General features: G+C 51.4%; 1 protein-coding gene across 6 annotated transcripts in view; it reads right to left on the reverse strand.

Moving 5' to 3' along the window:
* The window catches only part of GRAMD4 (GRAM domain containing 4), a 69,343-nt gene that overhangs the window by 27,021 nt on the left and 24,120 nt on the right, over positions 1–18,202 (reverse strand). For 4 of the 6 annotated variants that reach the window (XM_074227267.1, XM_074227270.1, XM_074227268.1 and 1 more), the window contains exon 2: positions 5,364–5,574. In XM_074227267.1, the coding sequence (XP_074083368.1) occupies positions 5,364–5,574 (211 nt within the window). Of the gene's footprint in view, positions 1–5,363; positions 5,575–7,099; positions 7,910–9,994; positions 10,905–18,202 lie in introns of those variants that run through there. The other 2 variants (XM_074227271.1, XM_074227269.1) reach the window with 2 other exon arrangements.

Genomic DNA, 18,202 nt, shown 5'->3' on the forward strand with positions numbered 1-18,202 from the left:
AGTGGCCACAGGTCTTACAGGTCTGGTCTTCACCCCATCTCTGAAACTGGGGGCTCCCGCTCTACTTCATCTCTGACCAAGAGTGCAGGCAGCTCTGCCAGCCACCCACAGAGGCACAGACCAGCCAGAAATGCTCAGGACCTTCCTGGGGAAGGCCAGCTCTGGCTGGGGGAATCCCTCCCAGCTCCCAAACCATGGGGTTCCTAGGGGGCAGATGGTAGACACATTATCACATATACAAACACACACTTACTCACTCACACACCTGCTCCCAATGTGCGGTCTTGGGTTCCAGTCTCATTTGGTGGCCAACCTTTGGATGGGCCTCCTAGAAAGTGCCCTGTCACCCCAATCCCCTTGGTTTCACTGACAGTCATGAGCCAGACCACAGAGAGCATCTGGGAAGGGGGCCAGAGACTCCCATGAGACATCACCTCCTGCTCAGGGCCTGGGCCTGACACTGAAGGCCCCATCATTTACCTCTATCAGTCCAGGGGACCTCCTGAAGTGCCTCCCATTTGAGACCTCACTCTGGAGCTTTGAAAGCCCAAACCAACAAAGAAAACACAGGAAAGTCAAACACTACCTCCTCGGTGAGACTGTCCTTTCCTCCTATCCTGCTCCCTCCCTCTGGGCAGAAGCAGCACAGAGGGCACTACTTTGGCCCCTTTCTAAAGCCCCCTCCTAGGTCTGCCTCTAGGCTCCTTGCCCCAACATTTTCCACAGTGGCCACATTAGCCGATCACCTCACCACTGCCCTGCCTCTTCAATGGCTCGCTGTGGCCCCCAGAAGCAAATCTCTAGGGCCTGCCACAGTCTGCCTCTGCCCACCTAACTTTCCCCTTTGCCTCCTTTCCATTCCAGGCCTGATGGCCTACTACCAGTTTCTCACACATGCTTCTCTCTCCTTCTGTCAATTAGCCTGTCTCTCCATTTCTTTCTCTCTGTCTGTCCTATCTCTGTCTCTCTCCCCACCCCACCCCCACTCCATCGCCTGCCTTTGGACAGATGGTGTTCTATTTAACTGGCATTTTTCAGGTGCTTGGCCCAGGTTGACCACAGAGCTGGGTTCTGAGGACACAAAGGCCAAAAACAATCCCTGCCTTCAGATGCCTCTATATGACCAAGGGGTAGTACCAAAAATGAACTGGATTAAGTACAAAGTCATTTCAAGGTACAAAACTGTATCAAGGGTAAAGCCACGTCTGTAGGGAGAGGTGCCGGGAGACAAGGGAGACAGCCAGCCTAGATTATGTGAAAGGTCATAGGAGACAGGAGGGAGAAGGGAAAAGCCTAAAAAGCCAAGGCCAGTGAGCCTGCCTTGGAGTCCTGAGGACACTCCAGAAGCAAGCATTGGTGAGAGGGCTGCAAGCACAGACCAAGTGAGGCCAGAGCCGACCTGGCTGCAGCAAGCACAGGACTCCCAGACTACGGTCCTTCTCCTTGCTGACAGGCCTGCTCAACGGGCGGATGAAGGGACTGCTGCAGACAGTTTACCTAAACCTTAGCAAAGTTCTGAGAAAACATGGCCCCCAAGTCCTGTGGAAAAGATGCGGATTCGATGAGAATTCAGGACAAGAGGCCCAGGACTGCTTTGTTAATGACTGGGTGTCACCATGGCAGGAGGTCCCTGGCAGACACGGGGATCTGGCTGACAGCCCTGGCTGACAATGTGCTCTTGGAGACACAAGAAGAAGCAAAGGAAAAAAAAGAGTCCTGCCCTCAGAGAGCTCACTATCTCCCCTTTTTATAGGGGTTAGATCCCCTCAACTCTCAAAATTCCGTGATCCTGTGACACCAAAAACTGGGGTTTGGGAGTTAGGGTTCAAGCTGACTGGGTGACTTTGGGAAGCTCGTTTCCCCTTAGCACCCTTTCTCTCAGAGTCTCTCATTACAGGGAAGGTGCTAAATTTCCAGGCCCCACTTGGCCTGGTCCAAAAAGGTGGGTTTTTTTTTTTTTAATCAAGAGCTCTGGGGGGAAGAGGAGGCACCACCAAATCAGTCCCAAGAACGTGATGACCCAGCAGCTGTGAGAAGCAGTTGCTAGGGATTGGTCCCCCGGATGAAGGTAAAGCAGGACAGCCTTCTGAACAGAGGGAGGGGAGCCCCCAGTCCTGAGGGAACCAGCTGGTTGGAACAGAGGCTTGTGTGTTGGGTCGGGCAGGGCTTGGAAGGGAGTAAACTTGGATTAATTGCCTAGTGCGTACAGGCACATGTCTACCTTTCCTTGCAGTGACTCTGCGAAATCTGATTCCATTTTACAGATGAGGACACTGATGCTCTCAGGTGCTCCCTGGCATCCCACCTCCCCAGGCCAACACTCCTGCTGACACCCTTCCCTAGTTGACCCAGGTATCAGAAAGCTCATTTCAACAGGTGAGGAAAAGGTAGATTGGAGAGAGGAGAGACTGCTGGAAGTAGTGAGTATGTTGGAGATCAAGAAGCCTCTGCAATAACCCAAGGGACAGGAGACAGAGGTCTCCCCAGGGAGTGGCCAGGTGTGTACGAAGAGACAGGTGCTAGGCCGAGAAAGAATCCACAGGCCTTGGTGACTGAATGGCCCTAGACCTGTCCACATGACTGGAGAGGTCTGGAAAGTCAGGGTTATCTGAGAAACTGAGAGGTGGATGAGTTCAACCTTGGCCACATTGATGGCCAGATGGCAATGTCTAGTGGGCAGGATGGGAGCTGGGACCCAGATCAACTTGGGAATCATCTACAGAGACATGGAAATTGGTACCACAGGCAAACTTTGGGGAAAGAACAGTGGGAAGACAGAACCTTGGGAGGAGGCCACCCAGACAGGATAGTTCCTCTCACCAGGACATCCCCATCCTGGGGTTCCTCCCTCCTGTCCTGACCCTACCTTTCTTCCCTTGGATCTTGGCTCCCTCCTAGCTGGAGTCCTAACATCTCTGTTCTTGGATAGGCTGAGCCCCCAGAAAACTGTCTCCATTCCCAGAAGGAAGACTTCCTGGCCTCACTTTCCAGCCTCCCTGCAACATTCCTGTCAAACTAAACTTTTTTCTATTCCTCTCCCACCTCTGTGCTTTTGCCCTGGCCAGGCCCTCTTGCCTAGAATGCATTCCCTCCTTCCTGGAGCCTTGCAGATTTTCCCTTTCTTTCAAGATGCTGGTCAGGCACTATCTTCTGCATTAAGACTTTTCTGAAACTCTACCCCCCCAAACTCTCTCTCTCCCCTCTCCTCCAGAATCCCTGGGTCTGGGGGCCTGCTTAGGGGCCAGAAACAGCATTGCTCCTCCCCTCCAGTTCCCAAGCTGCCCCACCCTCTCCTGCTCCCCCCCCCCCGAAATTAATGGGATTGGTGGATAAAAGCCAACAAGCTGAGGCAATGTCTAGCTTTTACTAAAAATCCCAAGTAAATTATTAATTACAGCCAGAAGCAAGAGTACAGACACTGGCCTATTATAAAAGATTAATATTTCAAAAAATACTCCCAGAATATTATCAGTGTCACATGGAGCCTGCTTGGAGCAAAGAACCAGGTGGGGCATCACAGGGTGGGGCATCACCAGGTAGGCATCACCAGGCGGGGCATCCTGCCACCACCTCAGGGCAGATTCTGCCCTACCCTTCCACCTTAAGGAGACCTGTCATCATTCCCCCCAGCTCTTGTGGGCCTCCTGGGTCTGCTGGGAGTCCAGACCAAGTCTCAGGATGGCGGAGACAGAAGCAGGCCCAGAGGAGGACAGTAGGCAAGGTGTGCAGCTGGTGATGGAGAATCTCAATAGAAGCCCCTGGCATGGGCTTCTGGAGCCCAAGGCCACTTATACTGTTGTGCCCTCAGCAAACAGTACGAGGGCAGAAATGCCATTTCTCTTGGTAAAAATGGGGTACAGAATGAGGCCTATTCCATCAGACACAGCTAGAATGCTTTTTTTTTTTCTCAACAGTGATTTATTTCTGGTGAAGGAGTTTCCAGCTGGGGGTGGTCAGGCTGGACTCTTGGTCTGAGAATGGAGCTAACAGCCTTTCCCTGCCCACTTAACATGAAAATGGTCTAGGAAACAGAGCCCAAGGGAGAGGGTCACTTGGTGTATTGGGTGGTGCCCTTGGGCCTGTCTCCAGATGAAGGAGAGGGATTAGCAGCTCACAGAAGAGAAGATGGTAGAGGCTGCTTGGGTTTCATCGTGAAGCCAGAGCCCCAGACCTTCTATGGCCCTGGAAGCCAGCCCAGGGGCATGAACTGCAGGGAAGGGACCTAAGCAAGAGTCCAGCTCAGAGCTTCATTTGATAAGGCAGAGCAGGCCCAAGGTCACATTATGTGACCCCCCCCAGCCAGCCCCCCCTTACTGTCCAATGAAGACAGAGTGTGCCCCAAAGAAGAAGCTCTCCATCCCCTCACAGTGCAGAGGAGGTAGGGGGCCATCCCTGATGGAGAAAGCCCCCCTAAGAACACTAGTGTGGGCTCCTTCACAGGCTCTTTGGTTTGTCAATCTAGGTCTACCTCCTTCAGGGCAAGGGTCTATTCGGCTTCACTCCCAGCTCAGACAAGGACTATTACCCTCTCTGGACCTCAGTTTCTCCAGCAGCTAAGAGGGGTAAGAGCTGATCTTGGACAGCACGTGGAGAAAAAAAGTGGGAAGCCTTCTTCTAAAGTTCTTAACTGAGGGTCTGTCAACTTTTCCAAAACTACTGTGAAAAATGTTTTGATATCCGTGGTTTCCTTTGTCATTGTGTGTAGTCTGGACGGCTAGGGCCCAGAGGCGGATTCCCCAGATTGCCCAGGAGGCCTTGGCACAGGAAAGGGGAAGAACACAGTTTGACCACATTCATCATCACTGGTCAAGTTCAAAGAACTCACATAAAAAAAGGAAAAAAAAAAGCTTAATTGTCATTTGGAAAAATCCACTGCACACTAGAAGGGTGCTGACCAATCACTTCTTGGGCCTCAAACTGGCCCAGAATAGCCAAAAGCCCCCAAGGGCATGGCTGGGGGGATAGCCACGCCCTCACTGCTGCCAGAAGCACTCCCTTGGGGCGTCTGTTTGGGGTCAGCTCTCCCCAAAGGAACAGACCTGGTCAGAGCCTGAGCAGCAGTTTGCAGGCAGGAAGACTTGGCAGCATCTTCACTGCCCATCCAAGGGGGAAGCCCTAGAGAGGCTGGCCTCCAGACCAGCAGGTGGGAGGAATAACTGGGCATCAGAAGGGTCCTCAGAGGGATGTAGCATGCAAGGGATGCTACAAAGGCCCGCCTGCAGGACCAGAGGACACCTGGCTCTGGCCATCAGGATGGAGGAGAAGAAGAGGCAACTGAGCCCAGTGGCCTCTCCCTGGGGAGACCTGACCAGGTGCCCGCAGACATCCTTGGGGAACAAGAACCCTCTGCCCAGGCCACTCACGGGGTCTCGCAGCTCCTCACTGTCTCGGGCAGGCGTCCGAGGGCCCTTCACGGGGATCTCATCACCACACTCCGTGTCGGAGGCGTTGGGAGACTCGGCTAGGTCGAGGAACTCATCTCTCTTGTGACCTCTGAACCTGATTTTGTCGAACCTTTTGAGCATGTTCAGCACAGAGCTTCGAGGCTTCACCTTATCATGTCGGTTGGAATCCCTAGGAGAGAAGGACAGGGAAAGAGAGTGGTTATGAAGGGCACCATCACAGCCCCCTGGTGACTCCTCTCTCAAGGTGGTGGCTGGTCATCTTCTGAGTCCTTGTAAAAACTAGCAGAGGACCATGACCACCACAGACCCAAAAACAGGCCAGGGCAGGTCAGCAACCTGATGCCCCCAATCCCACTCCCTCACTCTGGGAGAGCTGAGGCAGGTGCACTGATCGATTAAGCATCTCCCGGGTTCCACACATCATAGGGCAGCCTATGCACCAATATGGTGGTTTTCAAGAGTGGGGGGCTCCAGGATGCCCAAGAAGCAAACCAGCCCAGGTGGAAATGCGCAGGCCAAAGCTTCTGTGCCAGTCAGTGGCGGCATTGGGCTCATAACTGATTCTATCACTTCCAACCAGGGCAATAAAGGAAGACCCAGTCTCCAAAAACCAAAACCAATTTAAGTGGGTGGTGAGGCTAGCCTGGAGGCCACAGTGGGGACAAGACCCAGGGTAATACAAGAATCAAACATCATTAAAGAGATCTCAGGTTACATTAAGAGAGTCAATTACACCTAGATTTGGAAGGGACCTCAGAAATCATTTAGTCTCACCCTCTCATTTGTAATCAAGGAAACTGAGGTCCTGGGAATTGGAGTGACTTGGCCAAGGCCACACAGCCTCAGGGCCAGGATCTGAGCCAATGCTCTTTCCCCTGGACACTGTGTCCAGGTCCTCTGCCCCACTCAGACCACATTGAAAGTCCTATGCTCAATTATGGAAGTCACACAGCAGATGTGGTCCGAGATTAGAGGTGGGGTCACATGGAGAATGATGGAAGGAGTAGATGGCTCTCATCCAGCAGTCTAAGGGCCATCCTGGGGCAAAGGGGTGAGCTTGAACCTGCTTAGCCCAAGGGTCAGAAGGAAAAGCCAAGGCTGTCCAGCTCTGGGTAGCCTCCCACAATTGGTGCCATCCCAGAGCAGAGTGGGCTACTGCGAGAGGAAGTGAGCAGCCCCTCCCTGGAGGCCTGTGAGGCGGCCCCTCCCAACTGAGACTCAGCCCTCTGAGACCTCAGTAGCCACTTCTCCAAGTGTTTTGCTTGCCCGCCCATGCCCCCTTGTGCCCTTGTGCTGTCCATTGGTCAGAAAGATACCAATGTGGTCACCAGTCTGAGGTGGGGAAGAGCTGAGTCGGGAGGTCCCTAGGAGTCAGAGGGGTGCTAATTAACACCCTCCCTGCCCACCTCTGAATGTACCCTGCACCTCATCAAAGATGACCCTTGACCTCTCCCATATTGGCACAGAGTTTTGACATGAATTTTTTCACCTGGACGGGGGTTACCCAAAGGTAAGAGTCCCACCTCTGACTCACTCCATGAGGTGATCATGGGAAGGGAATGGTCTACATGGAAAGGGACTCATGTACAAAGTGAGACACCTGTGGTGTCTGTCCTAAGACAGGAATAATGTTTCCAAAGAGGAGTCTCCGGGAGGGAGGAAGCCACTCGTCACATCCTCCTCCCTCCACCCACCTGACGGAGGCTGCAGAAGGTGCCCCAGGGTTGGTGGGACTCTGCCCAGGCTCTTCCTCTGTGGCCTGGGGACTTCCCCTCTCCCTCCTGTTTCAGTGACCGGGCACCTCAAGGGAGAGTCGGCATCACACCCACAGAGTCCGCTGACAGATTGCTGTCTGTGGGCTAAGGAAGGACGATGGTGTCATGGAACCAGGGAGGAGGCAGGAACACCAGCCCTCAGCAATGGAAAGAGCCAGCCGGCCTCCCACATCCTGGGGCTTGGGGGAGGGGGCAGGGATCCATTGGGAGAGGATGGGGCTCAGGATGGAGGTGAAATGGGGGGGTGGCAAGGAGAGTGTAATTTCTGTCCTTATATTCCCAGGCTGGGGGGGGAGGGTTAGCTTTGCCAGCTTGCCAGGGTGGGGCAGATTCAGAAGCAGAGAGAAGCTGGAGAGACCCACAAGGGCTGGGGGTGGGCTGCCAAGCCCTGGATCTATTCAAGCAGAGGTTAGCTGACTTGCTATGTGAGATGCTGGGTGAGGGACTGGCGCTGACAGGCTGGGGGAGCTGGGTGGTGCAGTGGTTAGAGCACCGGCTGAGTTCAAATCTGATCTCTGCGAGTCCCTGGACTAGTCACTGCCTCTAAAAAGAGAGGGGAGATGGAGGGAGGCAGTGTGGACTGCTGCAGAGAGGAAGCTCTGGGTCCCCATCCCCAGTCCAGGCACTAAAGCTTCGGGGGCCTCCACTGGTTCCCTTCAAATGCAGGGGCCTTCTCTGCCTCTGGCTGGTAGCTTCACACTAAGCCCGGCCCTGAACCAGCTGCGGGGACAGTGAGGACACCTTGCTGCCCAGCTCTGCCCCCAGGCCCCCCAGCTCAGAGTGGGCCTGACCCCTCCCCAGCAGAGGAGGGCAGGGACTAGGGTGGGGCCTGGCCAGGGCAGGACTTGACCAGGAGCATACCACTGGCCTCAATCAATGTTTACTGAATGTAGCCAGGGAAAACACAGCTGGAGGCAGGGGGGCCCTGGAGATCTGGCCCCTCCCCCAGGCCGGACAAAGGGCTCTCACGCCCTCTCTTCCCTGACCTTCCAGGGACCCTGCAGCATTCTACCCAATTTACAGAGGGGAAAAACAGAGGCTCCCAGAGAGTCCCTGGGGCCCGGCCGGCCAGAAGCCTCATCGGCCGCCTCCTCTTGCAGGCCGGGGAGTCTGTAAACACTGGTCACTGTGGGATCCCTCGGGATGGCAAGCTCCCGGACTCCGTGCCCATGTCCCACCTGCGAGCCTTTGCAGAGGCTGGGCCTCCCACTTAGAAATCTGTCTGGCTCTGGGCCCCTGCCTGCCCCTCCCCATCAATCACCAGGCCTTCCCAGGGTCTAGAGTTTGTTTACTTCTCCGGGAGCAGATAAGAACCAGCCCAGAAAATGGAAGGCAGCACGGCCCAAGTCCCATTTCATTGATTTGCTGAGCTCCCCGCCCCCAACCAGGGTCCACATCAGCTGGCACAGAGGAAGGAGAAGGGACAGGGAAAGTTTCCCAGACCCTGCCACAGGGACGGGTATACAGTAGGTGCTTCATAACTGCTGGTGAGAACTTGTTTACTTCCATACCTGAGAGAGGGAGGAGGGGGAGAGAGAAGCCGGGCCCTCATCCCTCCCTTTCTCCCCCACCAGCCTGCAGCCCTCTCAGGGTCAGGAGCCCCAGTTTACCCCTGGTTCCACCCCATGAGGCTGCACAGAGTCGGGCTCATCCAACCGTCATGTGCCAGCCCTACCAACACTTGGCACGGCCTGAGATTTCTCTTCAGACTGAACATACCCACTTCCTCCAACTGATTCTCAGATGACGCGGGTGCTGGGCTCTTCCCCTTCCTCCTGCCTATCCAGGTCTCTCTCTGACTCCTTAGGGGGCACTGGCCCTGCCCTCACAGGCCTCCTGGGACAGGCCCCACCCCATGACCTGGCAGTTTTTTACCTGGAGCTGTATTACTCCCCCTTGAAATCAGTCTCACCTGGGTCTGTTACCTGGTAGTGAGGTCTCTGACTCCCCCAGGGTCCCACAGCTACCCATGTGGCAGAGGCAACACGGAACGCCAGGCTGGCGGGGCCCTGTGCCTGCGGCCAGCCCTCCCCACCCACCCCAGGCAGGCCCTGCCTTACAGAGCCTCAGCTTCCTCCTCTGAGAAATAGGGGTGACAGTACTAGTAGACCCACCCCAGAGCTGCTGTCTGCAAACCTCAGAGCCCTGGCCAGGCAGAGCCCATGGGCAGTCACAAGAGACCAGACAAGAAAGAAAATGAGAGAGTGAGAGTGAGACAGAGACAGAGAGGAAAAGGAAGAGAGGGGGAAAGTTGGAGACAGGGAAAAGTGGGGCAGAACCGAGCCAGCACCTACCAACCAGCCCCGCTGGGGCAGCCGGGCCATTCCAAGCTTTACAAGTGACCCGGAGCAGTGCACCAGGATGCCCCACCCTGCCACCCCGCCACCCCAAGGCATTCTCTTCCTCTTCATCTCTCCCTCCTCCTCGAGCCTCACTTCCCTTGGATCACTTTCTCCTTGAAGATTTCTAAGCCATGAAGCCAGCAGGCCACAGTGGGACGAGTTGGTCGTGGTAGACCGGGCCCTGGCTTTGGAATCACGTCCCATTTGGATACCTTCTACTTGGGGGAGCCCAGAGTAAAGTCCCTTTCCTGCTCCTGCTGTTTCCCTCCCTGTAAAAGAGCCTCTAAGGCTCCTCTGACCTCCAGACTTAAGCTTCCTGACCCCCGGCCAGCTTGGCCATCACTCAGACCACAATCTGGGGTAAAACACGGCTGTTTAATAAGTCCAGCTCAAGCCTCTGATAACCACGGGCACAGTGAGGTCTCTACTTGGGGGCAGCGCCAGGGCAGAAGATTGCCTCCTACTTTCCTACCTTTTTCCAGGCCTCCTTGTCCATCACAGGACAATGATGAGGATGAGAGGGTCTGATGAGAAAGACCTCAGGGGCCCATCAGGACATGGGCAGGATCTGGCTACTAGAGTCCTCAGGCCAGTCCCTCTGTTCTAGTGTCAGAATGTCTCCCAAAATAAAATCAGGGTCATCTTGGACCACTGGCCCAGCCGGCAGAGAGCTCAAATCCCATCCCATTTTACAGATGAGGAAACCCAAGGGCAGCAAGGTGGTGACTGGTCCAAGGTCACAGGCACCCAAGTCTTCCAGACCCCACCCAGTATACCTTCTGAGGGAAGCAGGATGCTTCTTATGAAGCCCATTTTACAGAAGGAAATGGAGACTGAGGGAGAAGTGAAGGCCCAGAGTATCTGTGGCCCTTCCTACCACATGTTGCCCAAGATCCTGCCCCTCAAGCTTGGGAAAGGAGGGGCTGAACTCCCTCAATGGGATGGCATCAGGAGGGGCAGCCCTGCCAACCCCCTCTCCTTAACTTCCTGCTGCTTCCAATGGACCCTTTTGTCCCACTCCCCAGCTCCTCCTGTCAAGCGGCTGTGCCCAGGCTGGTCTGAAGAATTGCCAGTAGCCCCTCTGAGACCTGAGATGAGACCCCAGAAGAGGGGGAAGGGACAGAAGCAAGGTCTGAGGTCCAGCTCCAGACTGAGCTGAGAAGAGAGACCCAGGGGGAAGCCGCTGGGCCCTGTTGGCATACTCGCAAGCCTTGGCATTCCATGGTGGGCTCCCTACACTCAGCCAACAGCGTGGCTGGTTCAGGGTCCCTGCAGCGCTCCACAAGGCACCAGATGGGCCCCCTGGGAGGAAAGCCTGGCCAGGAGACCCAGAAGAAGGCTTCCGGGCTGAGATGAAGGTGTCAACTCTGAAACCACAGCAGCCGGCAAGTGGAGGTGGAAGCGGCAGCGGTGGCAGCCACGGCTTCCTGCCAACGGGCCCACCCCCATCCTGGGCCTGCTAAGGCAAAGAAGATACTCTATGATGGCCAAGGCTTCTCCACACCCTCCAGTCACTGTCGGGGTCATCAAGCTCCTATTAAGCACTGACTGTAAGCCAGACCCCAGGGATCACCAGCCAACAAATGGATATGAGGAACCTACTATGGGCTGGGGAAGGTGGACCATGGCGCATTATGGAAGTTCTGTCTATCAGGAGGAAAAGTGCACCTGTATGTGTAAACAGACACACAGCTACCTCAGTGTGGCATGTTCATGTGGGCTGCCCCATTGGTTGGGGGGATCACAGGGGATGCTGACTTGGAGTCAAGCTTTAAAGGAGACTGGGGGCAAACAGGGCTCAGTAAAGGGGGAGCCTTGGGCCCAGCTCGGTCAAGGCTGAGCACCCGGAGGGCCACCATGGCTGGCTTCACTGCCTGTTCCTTGGTGGATAAGCTGCCCTCTGATTACTGACTGGTCTGAGGACTTCCCCAAGACCAGAAACTCAGCTCCCTTCTTTCTCTACAGGGAGACCCATTCATAAGATTTAGAGCAGGCTAGGACCAAGGTGGGGGGGGGCAGTGAATTCCTCATTTTATACATGGGATCCCAGAATTTAGAGCAGATTGATCCCTCTTCATCTTAAACATGGTCTGCTAGGTAGTGCAGTGGACAGAATGCTACACCTTAAGATCTAAGACCTTATTAGCTGTGCAAGTCTCTGCCTCAGTTTTCCCTTCTGTAGATGGAGATAATTGCAGGTCCTATTTCCCAGGATTGTTGTGAGAATCACCAAGAGGATGACTACAAGGTACTCCTCAGACTGACAGGAGCACGTTTAAGAAAGCTTTATGTTCTAGAAGGCCGCCTCCAACAGCCTAGACAAGTGTAACCACCCCCAGGTTAGGAGATCACCAGCTCCCAAAGTGAGAACCGTCCTGTCCCTGTCACTGCCCTGTTCAAGCAGCTCCACTGGCTTCCTATTACCTCTGACACCAAACTCCTCGGGGGGGGGGCATCCCAGGCACAGCCCCTCACCCTCTCCCAGCACTCTATGGTTCGTCCAGATCAGACCATCCCTCAGTTGCTCCCTCTGCCCAGGCTTTCAAATGCTCTCCCTTTTCACCTCCCTCGCTCCCCTAAGAAACCTCCTCTGGAGAACTGAGTCAAATTTTTAAAAAAAAACAAGCCATTCCCCAATTGACAAATAGTCAAAGGATATGCAAAGGTAATTTACATTTGAGGAAATCAAAGCAACCCATAGTCATATGAAAAATTGCTCTAAATCATTAGAGAAATGCAAATTAAAGCATCTCTGAGGTTCCACCTCACACCTCTCAGACTGGCCAATATGACCAAAAAAGGACAATGATCAATGTTGGAAGGGATGTGGGAAATCTGGAACACTAGTACATTGTTGGTGGAGATATGAACTCATCCAACCTTTCTGGAGAGCAATTTGGAACTACGCCCAAAGGGCAACAAAAATGTGCATCCCCTTTGACCCAGCAATACCACTATTGGGTCTATACCCTAAGGGATGATGAAAAAGGGTAAAAGCATCACTTGTACAAAAATATTCATAGCTTCCCTGTTTGTGGTGGCAAAGAATTGGAAATCAGGTAAGTGTCCTTCAATTGGGGAATGGCTTAGCAAACTGTGGTCTGTGTATGTCATGGAACACTATTGTTCTATTAGAACCCAGGAGGGAGGGGTGGCTATGTGGCACAGTGGATAGAGCACTGGCCCTGGAATCAGAAGTACCTGAATTCAAATCCAACCTCAGACACTTAATAATTACCTAGCTGTGTGGCCTTGGGCAAGTCACTTAACCCCATTGCCTTGCAAAAACTAAAAAACAAAAAACAAACAAAAAAAAAAAAACTAGGAGGGACAGGAATTCAGGGAAGCCTGAAGGGATCTGCATGAACTGATGTTGAGTGAGATGAGCAGAACCAGAAGAACACTGTCCACCCTAACAGCAACATGGGGGTGATGATCAACCTTGATGGACTCGCTCATTCCATCAGTGCAACAATTAGGGACAATTTAGGGCTGTCTGCAATGGAGAATACCATCTGTAATAGGTAATAGGAATACCAGATAAAAAACCAGGGAGTTTGAACAAAGACCAAGGACTATTACCACCTTTGATTTAGGGAAAAAAAAACCCAAACCCAATATCTTATTGTAATTCTGCTCTCTCTTATATTTTATTTTTTCCTTAAGGATCTGATTTCTCTCCCAACACCTTCAATTTAGATCAATGTAAACCAGGGAAATAATGTAAAGACTAACAGAATGCCTTCTGTGGGGAGGGGGGGAGGGAAGTGAGATTGGGGGAAAAATTGTAAAATTAAAAAACAATAAAAAAATAAAATAAAAAAACCTCCTCTGACAGGCCTCCTTTCCTGCTTCCCCCCAAGCTCACTTGTTCATCCAAGCTCCAGAGTCATCTAGGTCCAGGGTCCAGAGAGGAATCAGGATGGCTAGAGTTAGCCCTGGATGCAAGGCAACCAGGGTGAAGTGACTTGCCCAAGGTCACACAGAGGCTGGATTCAAACTCCGGTCCTCCTGATTCCAAGGCCAGTGCTCTATCCACCATGCCATCTAGCTGCCAGAAGATACTGATGCCACCCCAGGAAAAGAAGGGCAAGCTCTCCTAGAAGAATGAACTTTGTGATAGGTTTGGAAGGCAGGGAGCAAGGCAACAGGCCAAGGGAGAGGAAACAAGCCAGGGCTGATTCTGATGCAAAACAGCACTGGGTGTGGGCTTGCAAGAGGAGAAAGAGGTGACAGAGGAGGAAGGAGGAGGAAGAAGAGGAGGAAGCAGAGGAACTGTGTGAGGGCATCACTCCCAACAATGCTAACCCAACAATCAGCTAAGCTCCTAGAACTAACCTACTGGCTGCCACCCTTATCTCTATCCTTAGATCTTCTGGGGAAAGCCCAGGAGGCCTCCTTCCACCCTCTGCCCAGAAAGCCACAAGGCAAATAGAAGGCAGACCACACCACTTGAACCCATGGCTGCTCCAAGCCTCCAGCCCACCAGGGCCTCCCAAGCTCCAATCCAGATGTGGACAGAGAGGGGCTCCCTGGCCCTGCCCCAATGCTTGGACCTCCCACACCTCCTGGGGACTTGTTTGCTCACCCACAAAGTATCTTCTGGGCTGGCTGGCACCTCCTCCCTCTCTCTACTTCTCCAGTACAGGAGCACCCCAGGATCAAGCGCATGCATGGCAGGAGGGGTTCTCAAGATCCCTGTACCTCTCTGTCCTGGAACTCCAAGACAGTGGTGGTCTCCCAAGCCTCTGCGGACGGGGGACAAGCCCCCAAGGGGGACATGTGATCAACCACCAGAAGAGTGGGAACATGGGCCCCATCCTATTCCACTCATCACTGACAACCACCGCAAGGTCCCCCTGCTTGGAGAGGGACCACTGCCAGCCCCCATATCCAATCCATCCCCAAATCTTTTTATTTCTGAACGCCCATGGCCTCTAGGTAACATCACCTAGACTCTCATCTTCATCTAATCCCTCCCTCAGCAGCCAGACCAGTTCTAACAGAATCACTGTGGCTCGCTATTGCTTCCAGGACAGCAAATGGAAACTCCTCTATCAGACTCAGCAGGAGCCTCACAAGCTGCCCCATCCTCCTTTCCAGACCTTTTATGTCTCACTTCCTCTCTGTCCCACTGGAAGGTATGACAACGCACTGAGCAGCCACACCCACACCCAGAGGGAGTCAGAAACAGGTGCTCAATTGAAGTCAGGTGTAGCTTCCTTGGTTGCTTTCCTGGTCCCTCTTCCTCAAGGGGGGGGGGGGGCACGCGACTGCTGCCAGGCCCCAACTGAATGACAAGGTGCTCAATAAGGACCAATGGGCCCTGCCCCCGACCCCCCCCAGGACATAGGTTAAAAATATTCCTTATTTTTAGGAAAAAAAAAGCATTGTATTATAATGTAATTTTACTATCTCATACTTTATTTCTTCCTTAAGGATGATTTCTCTCTCATCACATTCAACTGAGTTCAATGTATAACATTGAACCAATGTAAACACTAACAGAATGCCTTCTGTGGAGGGTGGGGGGAGGGAAGCAAGAATGGAAGGAAAATTGTAAAACTCAAAATAAATAAAATCTTCCTTTAAAAAAAATATTCCTTATTTTGACTCTAGCTTCTCCTTTACATCCTTTTTCTTTTGTGTCTCTGAGAATGTCTCTGAGGGTAGTAGCCCCCATGGTCATTCCAGGATCACAGCCCAGAAGAACTGGGTCCAGCACACCAGGGCCCTGACTCTGAGCAAGCCCATTCCACCACTGTTTAGCCATGTTCTCATCTGTAAAATGCATTTGGGGTTTGATGGCCTTCCTCATCATCTCCTCCATCAGGGAAGGATGGGGCAGATCAGTGAAGGGAGAACTAGGCTTGAGCCCACTTTGGCAGCCACTGGCTGACTAAGCCCTGTCCCCAAATCGAAGGGGGCACAGCCACAGCTCATCTCCATGGAGGGAGAGTCCCATGCTACCCCAGAATCAGCACTCGAGACCTTCTACTTATCCTGAGGGTAGGAACCGTGGAACCCTTGTCTTGATTTGGTCCAATGGCTGATACAGAATAGTGGGCTCCATGAAAACTTCCTGAATGAAGGAATGGGGCAAAGGATCCTTGGCTGACCCACAGGGGGGATGGTCATAATCCCTTCTCTTGTGTCACTGCTTTCCCAGGAAGGACCCTGTCCCCCTGTAACCACAAGGGCCATTGCTCCTCTTGGCCCTAGAACTGTGACCTGAAATCACAGATGGGCAGTGCAACAAAAGAAGTCACTATTGGAGAGAGGGATGGAGTGGAGGGAGGGGAAAGAAAGAACATCTTTGAAACAACTAGCAGCTCATTCTTGGTAGGACAGCAGTCAGAAAAGACTGAATAAAGCCCCCACCTTTTCTTTCTGGTCCCCTCCAGATTGAGGAAGCCAAAGGCGCCCAGGAGGCCATGAAAACATCTTGTGACAAGAGAAGGGGCTGCTGCCTCCCCTCACCCCCCCACCCCCTACAGAGGAGGAAATCTGCCCCATGGTCATCAGGAACCCCCACAAAGACTCTGCTTAGACCAAGATAGAAACAGCAGAGTCAAGGCCGGCAGCTCTGCAGTCAAGAGGGCCTGGCTAAGCATGACCTAGGACAGGACACTTTGCTGGGTCAGCAGAAGTGATAGCTTTGGGAGCTCTCAGTCCAGAGATAGTAAAGGGGTCAGACAACTGGTCAGAAAGAGATGTCAGGGATGGGGCAGCTAGGTGGCGCAGTGGATACAGCACTGGACCCGGAGTCAGGAGGACCTGAGTTTAAATCCAGACTCAGATACTTAATAATTACCTAGCTGTGTGGCCTTGGGCAAGTCATTTAACCCCATTGCCTTGCAAAAATCTAAAAAAAAAGAGATGCCAGGAAACCCTTTGCTGGCATGAGATGCAGGACCCCCTTGCACTGCCTGTATGTAATTTCAGGTCACAGCTCCAAGGCCAAGGGGAGCATTAGCACTCATGGCTACAGGAAGACAGGATCCCTTCCCGAGTAAGGCAGTGATCACACTTCTCCTTGAATCACAACACTTTGGAAATACCAAAAACTTGCTGACCTCCAGAACTAGCTCTGTCCACAGCAACATGAAAAACCTGAAACTTGAGTTTTCCTTCATCACTATAAGTAAAAGTCAAGAAATAGGTTGGAAAAATGAACATAAAAGGTCATAAAAAGCTATTCTGGTGACAGGGAAGATCAAGACATAAATTCAGAAGGTATCAATAAAACATCTGCAAAGCCTTGGAGATAAATTTAAAAAAAAAATGTGTTTCAAGAAAATTATCAAAAGACCGTGGTAAAAGAGGCACAAAAATACTGAAGAAAATAATACTTTAAAAAACAGAAATGGCAAAATAGTAAAAGAAGTACCAAAATTCACTGAAGAAAACTTCTTAAAATGCAAAATTGGCCAATGAAACCAGAAATACAAAAGCTCTCAGAAACAAAATTAGAATCAGAATCGAGCAAGTAGGAGCTAATGACCCCATGAAATATCAAGAAACAATAAAAAAGGCAAAAGAATAAAAAAAGATGAAACTATGAAATGTCTCATCAGGGGAAAAAAATGACCTGAAAAATAGATCAAGGAGAGATAACTTAAGAATTACTGTATTAGGTAAAGTTATGATTTTAAAAAAAGAGCCTAGACATCATCTATCAAGAAATTATCAAGCAAAGTTGCCCTGATATTCTTGAACCAGTGAGTAAAATAGAAATTGAATGATTTCACCAATCACCTCCTGTAAGAGATCCCAAAATGAAAATTCTCAGGAATATTATAACTAAATTCCAGAAATCCCAGGTCAAGGAGAAAATATTACTTGCGACCAGAAAGAACCAATTCAAATATCATAGAGCCACAACCAGGATCACACAAGATTTAGCAGCTTCCACATTAAGGGAATGGAAGGCTTAGAATATGATGTTTCAAAATGCAAAGGAATTAAGATTACAACCAAGGATAACTTACCCAGCAAAACTGAGTATAATCTTTCAAAAGTTAAAATGAATATTTAATGAAATAGAGGATTTTCAAGCTGATAAAAAGAGCAGTCAATAGAAAATATGACATTCAAACCTAAGACTCAAGAGAACAAAAAGGTAAATATGAAAGAGAAATCATAAGGGACTTAATATGTTAATCTGTTTACATTCCTATATAAGAAGATGCTACTTATAAGTTCTAAGAACTTTATGATGATTAAGTATCTATATAGACAGAAGGTATGGGTGTGAGTTGACTATGTTGGGATAATCTTTAAAAAAAATTAGGTTTAAGAAAAAGATACCCTAGGAGATAAAGGAAAGACGAAATTTTCTTACATAAAAGAGACAAAGTAGGAAGAACTTTTACAGTGGAGGGGGAAAATGGGGCTGGGGAGGGTAAGGCTGCAGGCAAAGTTAGAATACCACTCTCATCAGAATTGATTCAAAGTAGGAATAACATATACACTCACTTGGGTATAGAAATCCATGTTATCCAATTTGGAAGCAGGATAAGGCAGCTAGGTGGCACAGTAGATACACTGGTCTTGGAGTCAAGAGGATGAGAGTTTGAATCCAGTCTCAGGCACTTGACTCTTACTAGCTATGTGACCTTGGGCAAGTCACTTAACCCTGATTGACTCACACCCAAGGCCATCTCCAGTCGTCCTGATT

This window comes from Macrotis lagotis, chromosome 2, assembly GCF_037893015.1.
Source record: "Macrotis lagotis isolate mMagLag1 chromosome 2, bilby.v1.9.chrom.fasta, whole genome shotgun sequence".
In the NCBI taxonomy this organism is placed as follows: domain Eukaryota; kingdom Metazoa; phylum Chordata; class Mammalia; order Peramelemorphia; family Peramelidae; genus Macrotis; species Macrotis lagotis.